The sequence below is a fragment of the Natrix helvetica genome (assembly GCF_964273705.1).
Source record: "Natrix helvetica genome assembly, chromosome: 2".
NCBI lineage: Eukaryota > Metazoa > Chordata > Lepidosauria > Squamata > Natricidae > Natrix > Natrix helvetica.
The window spans coordinates 33627233-33653157 of NC_138552.1; the positions used below are offsets into that span (position 1 = coordinate 33627233).

General features: G+C 45.0%; 1 protein-coding gene across 1 annotated transcript in view; it reads left to right on the forward strand.

The window, feature by feature from the left end:
• Positions 1–272: 272 nt before the first annotated feature.
• The window catches only part of SERINC5 (serine incorporator 5), a 48183-nt gene continuing 22530 nt past the window's right edge, over positions 273–25925 (forward strand). Inside the window, exons 1-2 of the mRNA XM_081944220.1 lie at positions 273–655; positions 24566–24733. Of these exons, the coding sequence (XP_081800346.1) occupies positions 629–655; positions 24566–24733 (195 nt within the window). The 5' untranslated portion in view covers positions 273–628. The remainder of the gene's footprint in view (positions 656–24565; positions 24734–25925) is intronic.

The following is a 25925-nucleotide window of genomic DNA, read 5'->3' on the forward strand; positions in this document are numbered from 1 at the left end:
GGGTGAAGCGAGTCGCCTTACTAGCGGAGCCGATTAGGCATTTTCTCCCTCAAAACGGCGGCTGTCCTGACCGCCCTGACCACCCCGCGAGTAGCCTCTCCGCAGAGCGCTAACCGCGGCAGACGCTTCCCTTCCTCCTCGTAAACAAGCGCGGCCGCCCGTCACCAACTCCTCCCTCTCCCCCACTTCTCCCTCGGGAAGCCCAAGCCACTTGGCATCGCGCCTGCGCTTCACCTCCAAGCCCCAGCAGAGTCCCTGGGCGTGTGAACGCGGACAGGTGGCCTGCCGCTGGGTTTCCCCGACCCCTCTCCCTTCTCCCTCTCTCCTAACGCGGCCCCCGCACCGGAAAGCCATCTAGCTCCTTAGAGGCAAACTGACGACAGCGGAAGCCTAATCCCACTGTTTGGGCTGGGCTGGAGCTAGCTGTCTCTCCGCCCTGAGGGCTGCACCCGAGAGGTGGGTCAGTCTCTGGACAGCTGGGCGCCGGGACCACAGTCTGCGCTCGGCGTGCTCTGAGCCGGAGGGGACCCCGCAGCTGCCCGCCGCCGCCCGACTCGCCGGGAGAGGCCGCCAGGCGCCTGAAGAGTGCGGGCAGGTGCGGGGCGAGCGTTGCGCAACGGCGGCCACCATGTCTGCGCGCTGCTGCGCCGGCCAGGTAAGGCGCACGCGGACGCAGCTGTCCGGGGTTCTGTCCCGGGTGAGTGGGAGCCTTGCTAAACAGCTCCACCCCTGGCTTCGTGGCAGGCAGTGTCCTCGGGGGCTGCGCCAGCGTTTCTTTTCGCCGGACAATGCCGTTCAGCCCGCGCCTTCGCGGTGGGCAGGAGATGCGCTGGCGGGTGCGCTTCTCCGGCGGAAGCCTGGATCCTCAGCAGATTTTCCAGCCATTTAGGAGATCCCGGGGTCGAACTGAGGATCTAATTGAGCGCTTCGTGTGATTTCCCAGCTGCGAATTGCTTTCCCTGTCGGTTGAATGGGCGTCGGGCATCGCTAGCCGTTTTCACAGCCTTGCTCTTAGTTGTTAAACCGGAAATCAGGGCCAAGCTGGTGATTGCAGCTTGACGCGGATTCAGATGCTGTTTTGTTTTGTTCTGGATCAATTTGCTATATCGTTTGTAAAGTATATCTCCTGCTTTATTACCGAGGGGGAGAGGGGGCTGCCAAAAGAATTTAGCAAAACAATCAAGAAGACTCACTAAAGAAGACCTGCTAGTATCTGTGTTTTGATAAAACAATACTTATTGTATTATTTAGTTACAGTCTTGTTCAATGTTGTCCGCATGCAACCCAATCCCAATTTAAGTTGCTTGGAATTTGTCAAAATTCAGTAGTATGCATTTTTTGTAACTTTTATGTCTGTGTTATATTTGCTTATCCTAAGAAAATTAACTTTTCTACTGTGGGGTGGAGTTTACAATGTTCTGCTGAACTGTGATTTATTGAATAAAAGCATAATTGCTTTAAATGAAGCATAACTAACAGTATTAATGCAACATGTAAACTAGGTTACTAAGCTTGATGAAGGAAATCATGTATAAATGTGCTGCCTCCAAACTTCCCTTTGTACTGTTAAAAATTTGCACCTTCTTCCAAATAAGAATTGAACAAGAAAAGTGACACTTTTCAACCAGGAACAGCAAATCTCTAGAAAAAAAGGATGCACCTACCGGTACTTCTGTATTATTTGTATTTCCTATGCTGTAATTAAGATGGAGTTGTCCTGGAGATTGAGGAAGTTGATCCCTTCCCCCTATAATTTTCCATTCTGTCTGCAGAATAAGAGAGAAGAATCAGGATTCCAAATTCTAGATCCAATTCTTCCTATTTTCCTAAGTCATAATATAAAGGCGTGTTCATGTTCTCTAACTGTGCATGTGAAATATGTTAATATATGAAAGAATGGTTGAAATTTGATAGCATCTTAACTCTCAACTGGTGACCACATATGGTAACAGCTTGTATAGAATTTGGTGTCCAGTTGACAATATTGCCATGTGCATTTTGTTAACCTTCTGTATTTCATATCTACCGTGTTTCCCCGAAAATAAGACAGTCTTATTTTCTTTTGCCCCACAAATTATGGCTTTGGCTTATTATAGGGGGAGGGCTTATTGTTTTGGGGTTCCTGGGCAGCTGCTCTCTTGCGAACTGGCTCCCGAAGAGCCGGGCACAGCCTCAGGGGCGAAGCAGCCATGAGGTGACCACGCTCACGAGCAACAGCCCGGCAAACCCCGTCTCCAGGCGGGCAGAGCGCCATTCACTGACCTAGGGGGTATCCCTAAGGCGCCAAGGCACATGGCACTCTGCCCGCTCCCCAGTTCCTGCGGCTTGGCACATTAGGGATACCCCCTAGGTCAGTGCATGGAGCTCTGCCCTGCTGGAGAAGGGGATTGCACGCGCCTGTTCCGCCCCCAGCAAGCATACTTCCCAGCCTCACCATGCCCTGGCCCAGCTCTCTCTGCAGCACCAGGACACCGCAGAGAGCCTTCCAGCAGCCAGCCCACAACCATAGAGCGCACTCCTAGAGCATCCGCTGCTGGAAGACTCAGCAGCCGAGTTTTGGAGTTTGGAAGCCGGAGAAGAAGTTATGCTTGGAGCGTGGCGTTGGTGCCCTGGCTCTTCAGGGAACCCCCTGAACAACTCCCCCCTCCAGCCCGGCAGAATGCCACTCCCCAACCTAGCGGTACCCCGAAGGCAGCAAGTCTTTTCTGACCCCACCCCCGGCTCCCGCAGCTTGGCGCCTTCGGGATACCACTAAGTCGGTGAACTGTGCTCTGCCTGATCAGAGGGGGGGTTGTCCAGGAGGGTATTTTCGGGTGTGGGCTTATATTTTTCCCCACGCGAAAAATATGGCAAGGCATTAGTTTCAGGACAGGTTGTATTTTTGGGGAAACACGGTAGTAAGTGTCTACTGAAGTCTTAACCCATTGAACATATTTTTTTCCCTTTTTTTTGGTTGTACAGTAATTTTATTGAAGATTATAATTGCAACAGTAAAAACTAATATGAACTTTAAAATAGAATAAAAGGTGCAGAAAATATAAAGGAAAACTAGACAAAATTAAGAATATAATGAAGAAAAAGTGAACATATACAGTTGTTTCTCACTTTCATCACAACTATAAACAATTTTACTAACATATCACCTCCTCTTAAAATACCATAAATGATCTCTTCTTCCTCTATCTCATCTTTTATCTATATGCTAATCCATAAAGTATTGTCATTTCAGTCCTGGTATCAGCAAAGGCCCTTTAGAATAATCAGAAATAATATTTTAAACTTGGTCAAATAACCCAATTTTGTATTCCTTTCTTTTACTTCTAACAATCTTAATCTTCAATCCATTCAAATGATGTAATTTAAGATTTTTTTTTCCTTTGTCCCTTCTCATGAGATTCTTTTAAGATTTAACAAGCCTTTTTCGTAAATCCAAAATTATCCATCTCACACTCTTGGTTTACTGTTTATATATCCCTTTTAATTATTAAGTCAGCCAGTTTCTTTTTGTCAGTTAACATCTTTTTCCACTGCATTCTTGTAGCCTGTAATTTGTTAAATCCAGTTTCAGTTCAGTCTCAATCTTGTCAAGTAAAAGTTGTTCCTCTGCCGTAATATATTTTGGCAGTTTCCCCATAGAGGCAGATGTATCTGTTGATAGTATAGTATTAAAATTAATGTTTGAGTCCATTACTAAAGAATACCTTTCAAATTTGTCCAGTTGATTCTGTAATTGTAAGTCATTACAATTTTTTTGCAGTTTGTGTTCTCCTTTAATTGTAATATTTTGTTCCCTCCAGTGTCCATTTTTTAAAATCTTATGCTTCTTTAAAAAACTCAGAACAAAAGAATTTTCCCATGGGAAGTATTCTTTGTAATTAATTCCAAAATCTTATTTCAAATTTATCTGGACTCCTAAGTCTGTTTGTTACTTGCTAAAATTAACGTTTTAAACATTTTGATGTTTTTTGCAAAGATGCTTTTCTAAAAACAATTGGACTTTTTTGTGGGGGGGTTGTTGATTGGTGTTTTTTTTGTGGGGGGGATGAGAAGCAAAATGTTTTTAAATACTAAAAATGAAGAAAGTTCAATTGCCTTTTGGGGAAGCACTTTTGGGTCAACCATGACCTGGATGATTGAGAATCTCCATAGACATTTTGATATTGCTGTTTTTTCAGAAAAAAAATATTTTTAAAAACTTCTTGTACTTAAAACTTTATTTCACTGAAGATTGAAGGAACTCACCTGGTGCTGTCAAACTTATAGCATAATTGCTATAAAGCAGCTAACAAAGCAATTAATGGTTAGTAAAAGTGATAGTGATCTTGTAATTAGAAAAGAAAGCATGCACATTTAGCGCACTTTCAAAGGTACAGATGGCTGTTCCCACATCTCGCAAAGTTCTAAGTCACCTGAGTCCACTATTTTGCAATCTCATGAGGAGCAACTATTGGGTGCACTTGTGGGTGATCTCAAGTCTGTCCTTGTCTGAATAGGAATTACGAAGAGCCGATCCATTTGCTGGCTCTTCATTCTGCTATGGTTGTCAGTTCTGCATTTCAGATCCATCTTTCGTCTGTTGTTTCTTCCTCTGGAAGTCCCCCAATCAACAAATTTTCTTTCATTCACAGAAATATATTTTGGATATCTTTAAAACCATTTACATCACAATGAAAAACTAACAAAAAGCAAGGCCCGTGTAAGATTAGGATGGCTGTATTATTTTGTAAGATAAAACTTTTGATCAAACTACTCTGTCATGACAGTCATTTACTGTTAGTACTCAGGATAGATAGACTGGTAAGGCAAGCATCCCTCTTGGTGACTTCATGGATACACACATATAGTTTTTATAGTAGTATCAAATGGTTGCCAGTCTAGCCTATAATAGAGCATGGGTGTCAAACTTGCCGTCATGTAACATTTTGTTACTTTTCCCTTCATGATGCTGGGGTGGGTGTGGCCTTTACAGGATGCATCCAGGCCTCCAGGCCACCAGTTTGACACACTTTCTATAGAGCCATAATCTCCTTGTGGTCTCCCATTCAAGAACTACCAGGTTCAACTCTCTCTTTTCATTTTGAGTCAGTTATTTCATCCCAGTTGGATTGTGAGCTGTATTTAGTGAAGCTAACTGTTTTGTGACTATCATACTGCCACTTGCTGACAAAAATAATAAATATGTTATTTTCTATCATATGATGACAGAGAACAATTTAAAGCTAGCTCATCTCTTGGGCTACGTACCAGTGGTGGGTTCCAAAGTTTTTCGCTACCAGTTCAGTGGGCATGGCTAGGTGGTGGGGCATGTGACTGAGTGGATGTGGCCAACTTGACGCCATCCACATCAGTGGTGAGTTGCAGACATTATGCCCCGGTACGGGCGTACCAGTGCCTGCCGGGAGCACCAGGTACCGTTCCGGTATGGTGCTCCGGAGGGCCCACCTGCCCTCCTTACCTGTATTTGAGCTCTTCGGCACTTCTGCGCACGGAGTATACAGCGCCTGTGCAACGCTCTGCCAAGCAGCTGGAGCGTCGCGGAGGTGGCGCAAAAGGTAAGGGCGCTGCACGCGTTCATGTGGTGGACGGCAGGCCCCGTTGCACCATACCGGTTGCACCAGGATCCGGAACCCACCACTGATCCACATCTACTCAGTCACATGTCCCCCCACCTAGCCACGCCCACAGGAAAAGGTAGGAAATTTTTAAGTATTTTTGTCTATCTACTCCTGCCTTCCCTTCGCTAGTCGCCCCTGTTTCCCCTCTTCCTCCTCCACCACTGCCTCTTTGGTTGCTTAGCTTCCATGGCAGCTGGTCAAGAATCTGGAAGGCAAGCTGACCAGAGTTTTCGGCGGCCCCCAGCCAGCCCCTGCTACTGGGAAGCGGCTGGCTGGCAAAGAAGCCTCCCAGTTGATGCCTCTTTGAGATCCGCTTTGCAAGGACTTGCAAGGCAATGGGATATGCATCCGTGAAGAAAATGGCAATGGCAGCAGCTTTTTCACCAACTGGAGGACTTTTCTGCGGCCAGCTGCTGCCTCTTTGAGAGCCGTTATGCAAAGCTTCACAGCGACTGGGCGGGTGGAGTGAGCAACCAGCGACAGAGGGACCAGTTCAGGACCCTGGCCAGCTGGCCATCAGTACCAGTTCACCAAACTGGGCAAAGTTTCTGCCACCGGTTCAAATGAACCAGTGCAAACCGATTGAATACTACCTCTGCTACACATACTGAGCTAAGCTTGATTTGTTAACCAAACATTCATGAATAAGCAGTATTGGATTCAGCCATTGTGCTAGACCAGACAAACCATAATGTGGCTTTTACGTGTTATTTTCAGTGACGGAGATCACTTTTCTGCCCTCCAGTTGGAGTGAACTGAATCCCTAGATAAAGAAAAATATTTTTTCTTCTTTGAAAGAAAAATAACTGCCCTATTACTTGAACAGTAATGATTTGTTTTTGCTTACATTTCACAGGAAACGTGAATTTCTATAGAGAGTCTCAAGAGACTAGAAGTTGACCTCTGTCTTAAATAAAACAGCTGCAGTGGAAAACTTTTAATTTTTTACAGGATTCATTGCATATAAATGTAATGTAGATACAAGACTGGCTGTGTGACTATACTTTTTTTATATTACATCTTGATTTACACACTTTAAAAAAAGTAAACTATATGCTTGCTAGCTTTGAGGTCCTATTTAATTAGTATGAAATTCAAATTAACACTTTCTGATAAAATTAAGTACTTGCATTTTTTTAGTAGGAACTTGCAGAGGAAAATTTCTGTGGTGAGTTTTAGTCAGGAAATTTTATTATACAGAGAAATAATTCAGTTTCTTTTTTTAGTTCTGAACATACGTACATGCCATATAATTTTTAAGAAATATTCTTAGCAACAGCGAATAAAATGTATTCTCCTCTCCATTTTTTTTGTGGGTTTCTGTGATTTTCTGTAGTTTTTAGCATTGCTTATACTCTTAAATTAACTACTGTATAGTTTTCTCCAATCTTGACCAAAACAAAAAATCTCCCCCAAATTAAGCATTCCAAATGTACTGGCACTCATATTTTGGAATTCCAGGACATCATGAGAATTGGCTAAGTTGGAGAAATACTAGGTTGAAGAAGAATGGTTTAAAGGCAGATTGCCAATCTGTAGTATTAAGAAGTAAGCCAACTAAAAGTTTAGACAGATGTTAGTACTCAAAATATGTAGTCCTCCTATCTTAGTAAATTGTAGTTAAATATTTTAGAGCTTGCTGCTGCTTGACAAAAAAAAATGGGTTCTGGCTGTTGTTTAAAAGTTTGTATACAGTTTATTGTTTTTGTTTCATTTTTTTAATTGATCCTATGAATGAATAAATTGCCTAGCTTGGTGCTAATACTTAGCCAATTTTGGGTGATCTAGAAAGAAAAAAGTGACTTATGACTGGTCCTCGTAATTATAACCGTAATAGCATCCTTATATTAGAATCATAGGCCTGGAAGGAATCTTGGAGGTCTTTTAGTCCAATCCCCTTCCCAAGGCAGGAGACCTTGTTACATCCCAAACAAATGGCGCTCCAATCTTTTTTTGAAGACCTCCAGCAATGGACGCCCAGAACTTCTGGAGGAAAGCTGTTCCATTGATTAATTGTTCTTGCTGTCAGAAATTTTCTCTTTAATTCTAGATTGAATCACTCTTTAACAAGCTTCCATATATTACTTCTTGCCCTGCTACCAAATGCTTTGGAGAATACATTGACCCGTCCTTCCAGTGATAGCCCTACAATTGGAAGATAGCTATCTTGTATTATCACTTCTTGTGATCTTGAGGCTATCCCTCTGTTAATGCAGGAGTGCATTAGCTTTTTAGGTAGCTGTAGCACACTGCGGACTCATATTTAACTGGTTTTCCACTAGGACATCTAGATCCTAGACATCTACTGTTGAACCAGGTACTGCCTATTCAATGTCTAGATAGAATGTAAACTCATCAAATTTGCAGACGACACCAAATTTGGGGGAATTGGCAACAGCTTGGATATTGAAAATTCAGAAGGTTCTTGACAGATATTGGGACCTATCCAACAAGATATACAGTTCAGTGGTAAGAAAAGTAGGGTCCTTGTACTTAGGCAGAAATTGCCTGATCACCTGTTGTGAACAAGGATCTCCTCCAAGTAGTCCTTTAGTCAAAAACTTGTAAATTTAAGGTAATTCTCAAGCATAAATTAATTTTGGTTTGGCAGGTTGACACATTACCTAATCTATAATGTGCAATTATATGGACTAGGAGTACCAAATCTTTGGCCTTTCAACAACCTCAACTATTTAGCCAACTGTGATGAAGGTTGGAAATTGTGGTTTTACAGACACTAGAGCTCCCCAGGCCTGCCTAGGACTCCAGGAAGTCACTATGAAAAACTAATAGATTGGTGTCTACTTGTCTTAGTTCTATCACACTTAATTCAACAGTATCCCCAAAAACTAATGCTTGTCAACATCTTGAATCTAAGAATAATAAGGCATCTTTAGGGAGGGGGGAGAGTTTATAATACTGAGTAAAATATATACCAGGTCTAAATATCTAACTCAATTTCCATATTTTTATTGTACTTGTTTCATTTTTTAGGACTACACTAAACAGACAAGTTTCAAGCTGAAGACTAAGGGCAGAATTCTCCATTCTTTCATGGATAATTGTTTCCATGAAAATAAGACCTCCCGGATAATAAGGCCAATTGGGCTTTTGAGCACATTCGCTAAAATAAGCCCTCCCCGAAAATATTACAACACAGCAGCAGCCACGAGGTGACCACGCTCATCGCCTCCTGCACCTCAAAAATAATAAGATCTCCCCCAAAATAAGTCCAAGTGCTTATTTCAGGGGTCAAAAGAAAATAAGACTCTGTATTATTTTCGGGGAAACACTGTAGAAAAAGCATACACATAGATTGATACATAAACATGCAAAGATACATAATTCACATTTTTAATTTTCACACCCTGCTGAATTGGTGTAGGTGCATCTCCATGTTTGTGTATGAATCCGTGTGTATGTTTTTACTTCTAACTCACACCTTCAATTCAAAGTTGACTCTTGGCAACAGCCCAGCCTAATCCCTGCAGTTTCCTTGGCAAGGTTTTTGGAAGTGGTTTACCATTGCCTCCTTTCTAGGGCTGAGAGAGGACAAACACATTCAAGGTCACCCAGCTGGCTTTGTACTTATGGTGGGATTAGAATGTGGTCGTGGTCTCCCTGTTTCTAGCCTGGTGCCTTAATGGTTATAGCATGCTGATTTTCTTTTCATACATCTGTATTAGGTTTTACTCTACATTTGTTGTGTCGTTAGAGTGATTCTGTTTATTAGGAATTGCAATCAGGAAGTTTGCAGAAAAGGAATTTGGGTCAACATGCAGCCTGGAACAGTTTCCTACTTCTGCCATAAAAGCAGTTAACGTAGGCATTCCCAGAAGACAATTACATTTTAAGGGATGACAAAAAGAGTCCTTGAACAATTACCGTATTTTCCAGACGCACCAAGGTCTTGAATAGGCAAATTTTTAAAAAAAGTTTTTGCACTCTGCAAACCTCCCAAAAACACTCCATTTTTCATGAATACGGGCCCATTTTTTTTCCAAAAAAAGGCATGAATAGCCTTTAGGGGGCTTGTAGACTGCTCTTGGGGGATCCCCCCCCAGAAAACGAGCAAAAGATGGCCCATTTCTCCATAGCGCTGCTTGGAGAGTCCAAGGATGGGTTAACACAGCCTGTTTGCCCATGGACTGAGTAGATTTTTCCCCTCTGGCCACGCCTCCTTTGCCTCTTCTGGCTCAGTTTTAAAAACTCAGTCTGCCCGGTAGGACGAGTTTAGGGAACACTCAGCTTTGAGCAAATAGGCTGGGTTCTCCAATAGTAATTTTAGAGTATTTTATGTGTTGATATTTAGTTGTTATTAGGATTTTTCCCCAGGTTTTATTATTTTGGCTTTTTATTTTCCTTTTTTTCTATTTTTTTACCAAGAAGAGGATTTGCTAAAGTAAGGCTGAGGCAGCGATCGGTTCCACAGCTGCTTAGTCGCAGCTGGGGGAACAAGCGAGGCCGCTCGTCCGGCATCTGCTGGCGAGCGCAGGGAAGGACGGCAATCCCCGTGTTTCCCTGGTCATTTTGGAGGAGAGGCCTTTAAAAAAGCCCTTGCTTCTCCAAACGGCGTCTTTTGCCGATCGGGAGAGCGGCGGCCATTTTGAAAAGCGCTGCTTTGGCGCGCTTTTCGGCTGCAGCCAATAGGAAGCGCCTGGCCCTTAAGTGAGGCTTTTGGCGCGCAGAAGAACCGGCGGCCATTTTTTTGGAGACTTTTTTACTGTCCGGAAGCAGCAGCAAGCAGCAGAGCCTCTCCGCCTCAAACAGACAGCCGCGGAGGATTGCGAGGGCTTGCCTGGGTCTCCAGCAAGCCTGAAGTTCCCCAGACACCTAAGGGGAAGCGGCAAGGAGTGTCCTGGTGCCTGATCCAGCCTCCCATCTGAGTCTGCAGACGCTTCTGGAGCCGTCGGGCCAGCGTCCACTGCCCTTCCCACAGCAGCGACCTCTTCGACTCAAGATCAACCAGGGATGGCTGATGAAGGTTTGGAGCGAAGGGAGGAGCTGGCAGGGCCATCTGCAAAGCGCAGTAGGCCAGATCCCTCAGGCCAGGGGAGAAAGGGAAACAAGGGCACTGGGGGGAAAGCTTCCCACTCTTCAGCTGGGAGCAAGGCCCCCAAAATCCAAGGGGACAAGGGGCAGGACTCCCTAAAGGACAAGTCTGCTAGGCCCCAGGTTCCCTCTGCACCCTTACCAAGTGAGGCTGGGCCAGTTCCTTCCCCACCCATCCAGAGGGAGATAGAGCAGGGGGAGGAGATGGGGGATAGATCCCCATCCTTCTGTGATAGGGATTCCATGTCAGGATCCCCTGCAGCCTCTCTGGGTTATCCAGGTTCTCCTAGCTCTTCAGTCAGGGAGGATATCCCCTCCTTTCAATGCTGTTTTCATGCAGAGGATCAGAGAGATCCTCCTAGGAGTGCCAGGGGACAGGCCTATGCCCAATCCAGGCCTGTAGAGGACAAGGGCCCAGCTATGTCAGCAGAGATGAGGGATCTCATCACGCAGGCTATTTCCCAGGGTGTGGTAGAAGCCATGAGACTACAGGAAGGCAGGGGTGGCAAGGCCTCTAGGCCTACTCGCCCCCTGGGGGAAAAGAGGACCAGAGTACTCGATTCCCCGGGCACTTCTATCACCACAGAGGTGTCTACGTGGGAGGAGGAGACTGCTGAGGACTTTGCTCTCTCGGAGGATGAGGATATGCCTCCAGACAAACCCTCCTTCACTGGTCTCTTTAAGCCATCCTTATTCAAGTCCATCTTACACAAGGCCAGAGCCTCTACTGAGCTTGGTGCCAAACCTAAGGACAAGGAAGTCCCCTCTACTTCCCAGGACCTCATGGCAGGGCTGTTCAGCGAAACAACCCCTGACCCAGAACTGATACCAGTCCCTGACATGTTCATGGAGGTTATCCAGCGCCAATGGGCACAGCCAGGTACCCTGGCCAACCCCAGTGGCGCAGACAAATCATTGTATCCCTTAGAACCTAGGCTGGAGGATGTATTGAAGCCTCCAGAAGTGGATGCCCCTGTGGTCTCTCTGACCTCTAATTCTAATCTCCCGGCCGAGTTATTAGAAGGGTTAAAGGCAGAGGATAAGAGGGCAGAAAAGGCTTGTCTCAAAACGCACCAGGCGGCTGCCTGGGCGATCAAAACCTCCACTTCTGCCTCGTTCTTTACGAGGGCATCCCTATTATGGCTGCGCCAACTCAGATCTCAGCCCCCATCTGAAGCATCTCGTTGGCGACATGATCTTAACAAGATCATTACGGCTGTGGAATATGCCTCTGATGCATCCCTGCATGCAGCGAAATTCGCCTCCAGGGCACTAGCGTCCAACATCACTTCTCGCCGCCTGCTTTGGCTTCGGCACTGGCAGGCGGACATGAAGGCTAAGTGGAAGCTGGCTTCAGCTCCATTCAAGGGAGAGAACCTCTTTGGGGATTCCCTAGAGAAATTCCTAATTGAGACAAAGGATAAGAGGAAGGTCCTTCCTTCCACCTTCAGGAAGCATGACAGGAAAGGTCAGGGCTCGTTCAGGAAACAGGCCTTTCGGGCACAGGAAGGTGCCCAGGCCTCCTCCTCTTCATATTCCTCCCAAAGACAGTTTAACCAGTCCTCTGACAGGTCCCAGGAACGAAACAACTTCTCTTCCAGGGGCAGACAATCCAATCAGGGGTCCTTTCGGAAGCCCTTTCGTGGGGGATCCCACAACCGTCAGTTTAGACGTGGGAAGTGACCGTCTGGGGTCTCCTCCCATCGGGGGCCGCCTGCAATTCTATGCATACCGTTGGGAGGAAACAACCTCGGACAAGTGGGTCCTAAATACCATCAGGAGGGGTCTAACCTTGGAGTTTCTATCCTCTCCTCCGCGGACCTTTGTTCGCTGCCCACTATCCAAGAACCCTGTAAAGAGGGCTTTCATGCAGGCAGAGATAGATCATCTTCTGCAGATCAACGCAATAGAGGCAGTTCCTCCAGAACAGGAAGGGAGGGGGTTCTATTCCATTCTCTTCCTGGTCCACAAAAATTCAGGGGGGTGGAGGGCCATTTTAGATCTGAAGCGCCTGAACAGACATCTGGCCTACAAGCGCTTCAAAATGCAGTCTCTCCAGTCGATCCTAAGCTGCACGCGACAAGGGGATCTGCTCACCTCCATCGATCTCAAAGAGGCGTACCTGCATGTGCCCATCCATCCTGCACACAGGAAGTTCCTGCGCTTGTGTTACAACGGAAAGCACTTCCAATACAGGGCGCTTCCGTTCGGACTTTCTTCTGCACCCAGAACGTTCACGAAGCTTCTTGCAGCTGTGGCGGCCCACCTGCGCAAGCTTCCAGTCCGCCTGGAGTGCTATCTGGACGACATCATCATCCACTCAAGGACTCAGCAGCAAGCGGTGAGAGATGTAAACGTCACAGTTCACACCTTACAGGACCACGGTTTTTCCGTAAACATGGAAAAAAGCAACCTGACTCCTGCCACACGCATACAACACCTGGGCGCCATGATAGACTCGGTATCTTGCCAGGTGTCCCTGTCTCCGGAAAGAATCCGCAACCTCAGGAGCAGGATCCGGTCGTGTCGCAGGAACAGGTCCTGGCAGGTGGTGCAGCTATCCCAACTGTTAGGGATCATGATTTCTTGCCTCAACATAGTTCCCTGGGCACGTCTTCATGCAAGGGAACTGCAATGGTTCTTACTTCCAATGCAAAGAGCAAAGACCAGCAACTCCACCAGGAAAGTTCGCATCCCACCAAGAGTGACTCGGTCTCTGAGTTGGTGGCAGTCTCGAGCAGTGGAGAAGGGCTGCCTATTCAGAGAACCCGACAGGATCGTGGTAACGACCGACGCCAGTCTCTACGGTTGGGGGGCACATTGCCAAGGTCAGCTGGCGCAAGGCAGGTGGTCCAGCGCGGAGGCAGCCCGGAGCATCAATTGGCTAGAACTCAGGGCAGCCCGGCTTGCTCTGAAGAGATTTGCAGAACAGCTGAAGGGGCTCCACGTTCTGCTACTGACCGACAATGTGGCCACAAAGGCTCACGTGAACCGACAAGGAGGGACCCACTCCAAAAGACTCATGTCAGAGGCGGAGGCCATAGGACGATGGGCAGAGATCCACTTAGCGTCGCTGAGGGCGGATCACATCTCCGGAACCAGCAATGTGAGTGCGGATTGGTTGAGCCGTCAGACCATCGACAACTCGGAGTGGCAACTTCATCCGGACCTGTTCGCACAGGTGGTAAGGAGGTTTGGTCTCCCACAGGTCGACCTGTTTGCCTCGGCGGCAAACACACAGCTCCAGCGGTTCTTCTCCCGCTACAAGTCAGCACAAGCGGAGGGGACGGATGCCCTGAGGTCCAACTGGCCTCCAGGGCTTCTTTACGCGTTTCCACCCCTCCCTCTGATCCCGCAGGTGATCTACAAGCTGCTGAAGGAGGGGGCGGAGCTCATTCTGGTGGCTCCACATTGGCCCAGGAGATCCTGGTTCGCGGACCTAGTCGATCTGTCTGTGGAGCAACCGTGGAGAATTCCTCCAGACCAGGTATCCTTGCGTCAAGGGGCCATCAACCATCCAGAGCCCCAATGGTTGCAGTTAGCCGTCTGGCACTTGAGGGGCAGCTCCTAAAGGACCAGAGCCTCTCAGACAACGTCATTAAAACCATCCAAGCTTCCAGACGTCCGGCCACTACTCGCATTTATGACGCGACTTGGGCTGCCTTTTCTTCCTGGTGCAGCAAACGGGACATTGACAGTGTGGAGGCGTCCATCCCTCAGTTATTGGACTTCCTACAAGAGGGCTTGGACAAAGGACTGGCACCAGCCACTCTCAGGCGCCAGGTGGCTGCATTATCCATCATCTTAGCCAGACACCAACCTCAATCCCTGAGTCACCATCCTCAGGTCAAGAGCTTCTTGAAGGGGGCCTACAACATCCGACCCCAGGTGGTTCACAGGTACCCGACCTGGAACCTACCCTTTGTCCTGCAGGCATTGACAGCGGCTCCCTTCGAACCCTTGAGGAAGGTATCTCTTCGACATCTGACTCTTAAGACTGCCTTCCTCATAGCCATTACTTCAGCCAGAAGAGTATCTGAGATTGCGGCCTTCTCGGCCAAGGAAGAGCTGTGCATCATCCACCCTGACAGGGTCATCCTACGGTTAGACCCCGCCTTCATGCCGAAGGTGAATTCTCATTTTCACAGGTCTCAGGAGGTTATCCTCCCGAACTTCTGTCCCAGCCCTCAACACTCCAAGGAGCGCAGGTGGCACAAATTGGACGTACGAAGGGCAGTCCGCATTTACCTGAAATGGACTAAGGACATCAGGCACTCCGAGGCCTTCTTTGTGTCTTTTCAACCAGGCTCGCTGGGTCGCAAGGTGTCATCTTCAACCATAGGTCGGTGGCTGCGAGCTTGCATTAAGATGACATATGACCTTCAGGGCAAGCCGGTTCCACCTCGTGTAACGGCACATTCCACCAGAAGCGCGGCCACGACCGCGGCCTGGGCGACTCAAGCATCTATTTTGGACATTTGCAGAGCAGCCACGTGGGCGTCTCCCACGGCTTTCATTAGAAACTACAAGATCGATTCCTTTGCCTCTGCCGAAGCCTCCTTTGGCCGTAGAGTATTACAGAAGGTTATTGAGGCTCCGGACAATGTCTCTTCTTCCCGCCCTGGGACACAATAGCTTGGGCATGTCCCATCCTTGGACTCTCCAAGCAGCGCTATGGAGAATGACCGTTGTCTTACCTGAACGGTCGTTCTCATGGCGCTGCGGAGAGTACAAGACCCACCCAGGGTGATTGTTTAGCTCCGAGATTGTATCTTTGCACAGGTGTGAGCTGAGAACGTCTTCGTCGGACAAGACCTCGTTTTTAAAACTGAGCCAGAAGAGGCAAAGGAGGCGTGGCCAGAGGGGGAAAATCTACTCAGTCCATGGGCAAACAGGCTGTGTTAACCCATCCTTGGACTCTCCGCAGTGCCATGAGAACGACCGTTCAGGTAAGACAACGGTCAATTTTTCAAAAAAGGGCACATTTTTCATCAAAAAAAAATCATGAATAGCTTTTAGGAGGCTTATAGAGTACTCCTGGGGGTTGGGGGGGGGCATAATTGAGCAAAAAATGGCCCGTTTTTCATTCATTTCTTCCTTCCCCAGCCCCCAGGAGCTCTCTGAAAGCCTTGTATAGGCTCTGCATGGCCATTTTGGTGAAGGGGCGGGGTTTTGGGAGGCATAAAATGCTATATTCAGTGTATAAGACAAAAAGGTGCGTCTTATACTCCGAAAAATACAGTATATTTTAATGGAAAGAGTCCTTGAACTTTCTGGATCACAACTCATTTATTTGATTGATAAAAGTACTGACTCTAATTCCATGTTTCCCCTTCTGGGAGTTGAAGGTGTTATATTCAGTTTTTTCCCCTGCAACAATCCTGCAAATATTTTTAGAGAATTTCATTTACCAAAAAAAAGGCTTCGTTGTACATGCAGTCTGGAAGTAGGCAAAGCAAATTATTGGTTTCTGATAGTGGCTGTGACAGGAAATCCAGTGAAAGCAATTTAGTAGTTTGATGAAATATTTGACATTGGAGATTGTGTAGGGTGTAACTTAATGCTGTTGGATAACTAATTTATTTCTGCTGCTTGTATTAAGGATAGCTTTTCATATGTTGGCCCCTTCAGAAATTAGTTTACATCTCTAAAATGTATAACATTCTAAGCAAAATGTTTGTGGAGATGAGATGCACAGTACTCAAATAAACTGCCAACAAAAATAACGTAGAACAACCATATTAAATAGGGGCAGAAATTTGACATATAGAATAATAATTACACATCCTATCAGTTGCTCCTGATATCAATGGCCAAAATACATTGAATCTTTATTTTTAATACAAGATTGTTCAGAAATAATAGATAACCACTATGTTATGCTCCACAGAGATTGGACTATATTAGGTATGACTCATCCCAGCAAGTCATGTTTTACTCCAGTATAAACCCCATGGAAAAAAATACATCAATGTCTCATTTACAATATGAAATTGTGACAAAATTACCTTAAATGTGAAGTAACAAATATAGCACATTTCAGTTCAATTAAGTGTATTTTTTAATAGGTAGTATACCAACATTTGCTTTTCAGCTTAGCTATATTGCACCAAATTTTAACATGATGTATTATTTGTTTAGCATATTACATGAATACAGATTACCAGATTTTAAAAAGCATGGTTTGTTGATTATTCTGTTGTCACATCCATTCAGTTGTGATCTACACATAAGCATTCACCACATACTTATTTTGTTTAGTAACTGAAGAATGTTTTATTGATTTGCTTAATTTTTAGGCTGTTGGGCATATCATAGTTTAACACTGTGGGTGGGCTCATTTAGTGGATTTTCATAGTAGTACATTGAATAAAGACATATTGAATTAGTGGGATGTAATGTTGAGTTGACATACATGCTTATGTTTAAAAAAGAAACCCAGCAAAGAAAACATTTTAAATGTTTCTGAATTCACAATTTGATCAATTTGTGGGAATAGTTATGCTTCATATGTAAACCTAAACTACCTTTTGATTTTGTTTTATTTTAATCTGAAATCTGATATTTTAGACTATTATAATACATACACTCCTCTTCATGGAGTTGAGTTTTTTTATTTCTGTTGTTTAAATATATTGTAATTTTTAACTCTGTTTTTATAAAGGAATACAACCATAATGCCTCCTTATGGAATGCCAGATATCTTCAGATGGTTTTATTTTATTACTCTATTAATTTTTACCTATCTACTATAACAGTGATGGCTAACCTTTTTGTCCAGATGTGTCGAAATCATGCGCACATGTGACATGACATGTATGTGTGCCCACACCCATAATGCAATGCACCCGACCCCCTCTGTGCATGCATGCACGACACACACACACCGTTCTCCCCCATGCATGCGCCCCCCATTGGCACATTTTGGGGCTAGCAGGCCTCCCTAAAGTCTCCTGAAATAAAAAACGGGGTGCCGGGGTGTGCACGCTGCACCCCCATTCCCAGCACTCCCCCACGGATGTGTGACGATCTCCTCTCCTGCGCATCTCACGCATGCACACACATGTCATACATGCGCGGCAGAGACCCAAAAATCAGCTGGCCGGCGGGAGGCACGTGCACATGCGTGGTGGACCTGAACTGGGTGACAGCTTGCGTGCCAGCAGAGAGGGCTCTGTGTGCCACCTGTGACACGCATGCCATAGGTTCGCCATCACGGTACTATCATATTTTCATTTTTGATGTCTCATTCATTTTTGTAATTTTCATATATTGAAAAAAATAACAGGATAACAGATGCTTATAGAGCAGCGCATACCTTGTCCTGACCTTAGTGTTTTTTTTGAAAAACAACTGGACAAGTTAGTATTCATTAGAAAATAATATATGCAGTTAGAAATGGAGCCCAGAAAGGAGTGTGTCCTTTGCTGCATAAGGGTCTTGCTTAAACCTTAATTGCTTTATCTTAATTAAAATGTGGATAAATGTCATGGCTCAACTGGTGAATAAATAGAATATTTGAAAGCAGTAAACCGAGTTTCTATTATGAGAAGAGAGCTGTCTGTTCTCCCCTTCTTATGATATTCTAGAGGTGACCAATATTGCTGTATTTTGCAATCTTTTCTTTTTTAAATCCTCTGGCCAACCTTGAGTAGAGTGTCCTTCCTTCCTTTCTTCATGAGCAGATACAATACAATACAGGTAGTTCTCAACTTATGACCACAGTTAAGCCCCAAGTTTGTTGCTAAGTGACACATTTGTTAAGTGAGTTTTGCCCCATTTTACGACTTTTCTTTCCACAATTGTTAAGTGAATCACTGCAGTTGTTAAACTAGTAACACATTAAGTGAATCTGGCTTCCCAATTGACTGCTTGTGAGAAGGTTGCAAAAGGTAATCACATGACCCTGGAACACTGCAATTGTCATAAGTATAAGGTAAGCTTCAGTTGTCAAGCATCTGAATATAAATCACATGAACACGGGGATGCTGCAACAGTCATACGTGTGAAAAATGGTAATAAATCACTTTTTTCAGTGACATTGTAACTTTGAATGATCACTAAATAAACTTATAAATCCGAGGACTACCGTATTTTTCTGAGTATAAGACGCACCCTTTTCCCTCAAAAAAGAGGCTGAAAATCTGGGTGCATCTTATACACTGAATACACCATTTTTTGCCTCCCAAAACCCTGCCCCTTCACCAAAATGGCCATGCATAGTTTGTAGGAGGCTTTCAGAGAACTCCAGGGGGCTGGGGAGGCCATGTTTTGCTCAATTCCACCCACCCACCCCAGGAGCACTCTATAAACTTCCAAAAGGCTATCCATGCCCCTTTTTTTTTTTTAAGCAAAAAGCAGACCCGTTTTCATGAAAAATGGGTCGTTTTTTGCTCGTTCCCCCCACCCTCCCGGAGCACTCTACAAGCCTTCTAAGGGCTAGTCATGCTCTTTTAAAAAAAGCGGGCCCGTTTTCACGAAAAACGTACCATTTTTGGGAGGTTTGCAGAGTGCAAACCCCTCCTTTTTTTAAAAAAAACCTGCCTCTTCAAAACCTTGGTGCATCTTATACTCTGAAAAATACGGTACCTGTACTCTATAGGCAGGATTCCATACACCAGGGGTGTCCAAACTTGGGAACTTTAAGACTTGTGGACGTCCACAAGTCTTAAAGTTCCCAAGTTTGGACACCCCTGCCATACACTCTCACTGAACACTAAATTAGCAGATACATTTGGGATAGAGAAAGGCCACAAGGTACTGTATTGTTTTTGATAACCATGGTATGAAAAAACTTTTTATTCTTCATAGAAAACGTGAGATGGGGAAACAAACCATAGCTGTTCATTCTAGTACAAAGAAAAAAGACTTAAATTGTTGCATGCCTGCTGTTATCATTTAGTTTCTTTTGCTTCGGGAAAAATATTTTAAGTATTTTCTATTTCTCCTAGTCAAAATGGATGTATATTAGTGTGTACATACCTAAGTATGAGTGTGAGATACTTACATTGGGGCCTTTGTACCTATCAAAGTTTGCATTTAGGTTAAGTCATGCGTACTTTAGCAGGCATGGCTCCCATATATAAGTTTTGTTTTCTGCAAATGATATTTTGTAAAAGAAACGTCTTTAATACTTAGATATTGCAGCAGCCTGAAAGATTCAACTTTATTAAGAAAAAAGAGATTGAATCACTACAGATTACTAGTAGCAAACTTGTTTTAGCAAATCAAGGTTCAGATCCTTCAGCAGACAGGAATTTATTCAGTTTCAGCAAAACTTGGCAATAGCCTGCTCTTGAAAGACCGGTTAAGAAACCCTGGAGCAGAATCCCAGTTTCTGTAGGCATTCTAGAAAAAAAAGATTGTAGGGTGTGACTTTCTTCCTAAGCTGTATTTTAATACCCAGTTTGCCTCTCCTATGTTGTTGCATAGATTATGTAGTGCTTCTCCACTTAGTATGATCACTGCGGTTCATCTTGCCTAGGATTTTATCACTATTGGGTGCCAAGTGAGATATGAAATCATTTGCATGAAACAATTTAAGAGTAATATTTTTCATGTTTACCTACTAAAAAACATAATACTGTATACTGAAGTAAATAAAAAACATTCAAGAAGGCGAATTAGTCAATTGTTGCTTGGTTTTAGATATTTAGCACAAAGGACACAAAATTCCTGATTTTTGTTTGATCAGTCAAAACCTCGGTAGAATTTTCTGAGTCATAAATACGAAACAGCATTTACAAAAACAAGGCCTCAGCCTATAGCAGCGATGGCGAAACTTTTTTGGCTTGCATGCCATAAGTGGGGGGAGCGCAGAGGGGTCGTGTGCAGGCGTGCCGCACCCATAATGCAATGTGCGACCCCAGTGCTCATGTGCACACTTCAGGCGCTCCCCCCGCCCATTTTTACATGCTTTTTTCGCCCTCCCCAGGCTCCAGAGGCTTTATAGGAGCCTGGGGAGGGCGAAAACAGCCTCCCCCGCCCCCCGGAAGCCCTCCGGGGGCATCAGGGAAGCATCCGGACAGTCCCTGAAGCCTTCGAAGCGCTCAAAACGACCCTCCGAGCAAACCGGAAGTGAATTGGAGGATCCTTTTGAGCGCTCCGAAGGCTTCAGGGACTGTCCGGAGGCTTCTCTGACGCCTCCGGAGGGCGTCCGGGGGGGCGGGGTAGGTTGTTTTCACCCTCCCCAGGCTCCTATAAAGCTTCTGGAGCCTGGGGAGGGTGAAAAAAGCATGTAAAAATGGGCGGGGGGAGCGCCTGAAGTGCGCGCATGTGCACTGGAGGTCACGCATTGCATTATGGGTGCGGCACACTTGCACACAACCCCCCTGCGCTCCCCCCACTTATGGCACACGAGCCAAAAAAGGTTCGCCATCGCTGTTCTATCTGTTAATTCTTGTCCTGCTCTCTTTGGAGAATAGGTCGACCCCCTCTATGTGGCAGCCCCTAAGTACTGGAAGACTGGTATTGTGTCACTCCTAGTCCTTCTCTTCATTAGATTAGGCATACCTAGTTCCCTCAATCATTGATTGATGATTTAGCCTCCAGACGTCTTATCATCTTTGTTATTCTTCTCTAAATGCTTTCCAGGGTCTCAGCATCTTTTTTATATCCCAGCAACCAAACTGTATGCAATATTCCAAGTGTGGCCTCACTAGTGCAATATAAAGTGGTATTATCACTTCTTGCGATCTGGATGCTCTGTTGGTCCAACTTAGGACTGCATTAGCTTTTTTGGCAGCTGCAGCACACTGCTGGCTCATACCTAAGTTATGGCCTACTAGATTCCTCTCACAGTTGCTATTGCGAGCTAGGTACCACCTATCCTATACCCGTGTGTCTGTTTTTTCCTGCCTACCGTGTTTCCCTGAAAATAAGACAGGGTCTTATTTTCTTTTTACTCACAAAATATGGCTTGGGCCTTATTATGAGGGGAGGGTTTATTGTTTTGGGCTTGCCGGGCGGCTGCTCTCCCAAAGAGCTTCATGGGCGAAAGGCTGTGTTGCGCTGTCGCAGCAGCGCAACACAACAGCCATGAAGCGACCAACCTCACGAGCAGCCACCAGCCAAACCCCCTTTCTAGCCAGGTGCAGCGCCATTCCCTGACCTAGGGGTATTGCCAAGCCACATGAGTGCCTGTTCGCCACCGCCCGAATGCAGTGAATGGTGCTCTGCATGGCTGGAGAGGAGGGTTGCGTGAGCGGCTGTTCCGCTCTTGCGCCTCCCAGCCTCATGATGCCCTGGCTCAGCTCTCCCTGCAGAGCCAGAGCACCTCTGCTGCCACCGCCATCCCAGCATGGCTTTTTCGGCGGCTTGCAAACCGAGTCTTCCTGCAGTGGCCACTCTCGGCGTATGCTCTATGGTGTGGGCCAGCTGCCGGCAGAATGCACAACCATAGAGCCACTGCTGGAAGACTCGGTTTGGAAGCCTCCGAAAAAGCCATGCTGGGGTGGTGGCGGAGGTGCCCTGGCTCTAAAGGGAGAGCTGGGCCAGGGCATCGTGGGGCTGGGAGGCGCATGAGTGGAATAGCCGCTCGCACAACCCCCCTCTCCAGCCATGCAGAGCGCCATTCACTGGCATTTTGAAGGTGCCAAGCTGGGCGGCGGCAAACACATGGCTTGGTGATACCCCTAGGTCAGTGAATGGTGCTGTGCCTGGCTGGAAAGGGGGTTTGCCGGGTGGCTGCTCGTGAGCATGGTCGCTTCATGGCTGTTGTGTTGCGCAGCTGCGACAGCGCAAGACAGCCATTCGCCCATGAGGCTGTGCCCGGCTCTTTGGGAGCCTGCTCGCAAGAGAGCCCGGCAACCCCTCTCTTCAGCTGGGCATATCGCTGCTCACCAACCTAGCGATATCCCGAAGGCGCCAAGCAACACAATTACTTTTGCCTCTCCCCCAATGGCTATTCATGCTTGGTACCTCCAGGACACCGCTAGGTTGGTGAGCAGTGCTCTGCCTGGCCGGAGGTGGGGGGTTCTCCAGGGGGCTTATTTGCGGGGGAGAGCTTATACTTTTGCCCACCAGAAAAATGTGGCATGCCTTATTATCAGGACATGTTGTATTATCGGGGAAACACGGTATGTACCTTACTTTTCTCACTGAGTTGCATTTTGATGGGTAAGTCCTAGTGTTCCGTCGATCACGATTCTTCTGAATCTTGAGACTGTCTTATAAAATTTTAGCTATTTCTCCCAACTTGGTGTCATCTGCAAATTTGATCAGTTCTACTTCTATACTCTCATCTAGATGATATATGAAGATGTTGAAGAGTACTGGACCTAAGGCAGAACCTTGAGGTACCCCACTTCATGCTTCAATCTACGTAGATGTAGTTCTATTGAGGACTACAAGCTGAATGCAGTCGGTCAGCCAGTTGCAAATCTGTCAGGTGGTGGTATTGTCTATCCCACATTTTACTATCATACCAAGAAGTAGGCTGTAATCTACTTTGTCATGTGCTTTGAAGTCTAAGTAAACTATGTCCACAGCATTTTCCGTTTCCAGTTATTTAATCATTTTGTCAAAGAAGGCAATAAAGTTTGCCTGGCATGATCTGGCTTCTAGTAATTGTCTTGTTCATTTCTAGGTATTCACAAATGTGTGTTTGATTATATTTTCCAGAATTTTCCTAGATATTGATTTTAGGGTGATCGATCTGTAGTTTTCCAGGTCCACTTTTTTCCTTTTTGTAGATTGGAACCACATCAGCTCTTTCAGTCCTTTGTTCCAGGGTTTTTGAAAGATTTTGTTCAGTAGTTCTGGGATTACGTCTGCCAGGTCCTTCAGAATCTTGGGATGTAATCCATTTGGTCCTTACATTGGTGCTTAGATTAGATGCTTAGATTAGATAAGGGATAGCACGGTCTACAGCTGCATAATGGGAAGGGCAAGAATTTCAAAAGGGACCCTACTAGGTTCTTGGGCTATAATTTACATTATTTAGGAAAACTGTGTTGACTAGCAGTGTGCTGGAAGTGAGAATTTATTAAAGCAGGAGTTGGCAACTTATAGCCTATAAGCCAGATCTGATTTACCACCCACAATAGAAGATAGAATAACAGAATTGGAAGAGATTTTGGAGGTCTTCTAGTCAAACACTCTACTCAAGCAGGAGACACTACCCTTCCAGACAAATGGCTGTCCAATTTCTTCTTATAAGCCTTCAGTGATGGAGCACCCACAATTTCTGAAGGCAAGCATTCCACTGGTTAATTGTTATCATCATTAGAAAATTTCTCCCTAGTTCTAGGTTGCTTCCCTCCTTGATTAGTCTCCGTCCATTGTTTCTTGCCTTGCCTTCAGGTGCTTTGGAGACTAGGTTTATCCTCTCTTCTTTATGTCAGCCCTTCAGATATTGGAACACTGCTATTATGTCACCTCTGGTCCTTCTTTTTATTAGACTAGACATACCCAATTCCCGCAACCATTCTTTATATGTTTTAGCCTCTAGCTGCCTAACCATCTTTGTTGCTCTTCTCTGCTCTCTTTTCAGTGTTTCAATATGGTCTGTAATTTCAAAAACGAACTTTATATAGCCCAAGATGGGTCAAAAAAAAAAAAGAATTCAAGTTTGTAATTGTATCTCAACCTGATATAAGAAGCATACTATTTTAATAAAATGTAACCATTTGGATGGTATTATGGGCCCATATATAAGTATCACTGTTTGCCCTTTCTAAGACATTCTATTGCTTAAAAATTGTTAATTTAGGATTGTCTTTTATCAAAAAAAGATATCGAAACATTACATTTTTTTTAAATTCTCAGGATATTTTTATTAAATATTTTTGAGAAAAAGAGAAAGGAGAGTTACAAATGCATGGAATGGGAGGTGGAGCAGATTTTGCTGTTATTTAGCCATGTCAAAGTGATGTTTTTCCCTTTTTTTACTCCTGTAGTTGGCCTGTTGCTGTGGCACTGCTGGATGTTCCCTTTGCTGCAACTGTTGCCCAAAGATAAAACAATCGACCAGCACCCGCTTTATGTATGCCTTGTACTTCATCTTGGTGGCTCTCATCTCTTGCATCATGATGTCAGAAACCGTAGCAAAACAAATGAAAGAGCATGTAAGTAAAAGCATTTAATTCCTGGGGATCCCAGGAGGAAAAAGGGAGGTACTGGAATAAGCTTTTGAATGAAAAGAATATATCTTTGAAATTTGAAGGGAGCTTACAGAATGAACCATTTTATATTAGACTTGAGTTTTGTAAAACTTTGGCAGGCATAATGATGAATGCTGAACTGTTCTCATGATTTATGTCGTACATTACAACAATTTCACATAGGTGTGTATGTGAGAGAGAGAGAACATATATTCATATGCAATTATAATAAACTGTTTCAGACATTTTAAAAGACCCCAAACTGTGTGTGGTACAACAGTGCCAAATGTGTCATCCTGTGTTTCACTTTGAAAGTTGAGGAGTAGGAAGAAACCATACAATGGATAACTGTTTCCTCAAAGACAAAAAAATTATTGCTCTCTGAAATTTGAGTGCTTGGCTGCTTTGAATAAGAGGATGCAAATGAATCCTTTCTGGAAACTCTTGTCTGTTTTCCATTCCATTGTAGTAATTTAGTTTCTGCTCCACTGATTATTTTTTGAAGTAGTCTCCTTTGAGTTAAGCTATATTGCTTTATTTATTTAAAGCATTTATATAGCTGCCCATCTTATATCAAATTCCCAATCAGCTCCCAATCAACAATTAAAATAACATCAATACAGGTAGTCCTTATTTGACAAATAGTTCTTTAGCAACCAGTTCAACATTATAGCAGATAACCCCCAAGCTATTTATGTCCTAGTTCCAAAGTTTATAGCCACTATAATTCCTCACTGGCCCCCCCTCACCTTTACAATTGACCACAAATGCTGCAGCGCCCCCTCTCCCAATCTCCCTCAATTCTCCACCAGGTTCCTGCAGGAGGATTCCTCCTTAGCTGCTGAAACTGAATATTCAGTCGTTTCTATAGACTTTGTCACTAAATATGATGCATCTATTCTAAAACCAATGGATAAGTTTTCCTACAGTTAGTGTCTACTAAAATTGCCGCAGTAGTTTTTCTGAAAAAAATTGTGTGCCAAGCTGACCAGATTGTGCAAACAGCCTTGTCTGTAAATGTTGCTGGTGAGAAGCACTGTGCTATTGTTTTCTCATGATGAGTAGCATGGTTTACTAGTGCTTGTCCTTTTTTATATATAATTTTACTGCGTTGATTTTGAATGTTTGGTTTTTTGCTGTCTTCCCATGCTGCATA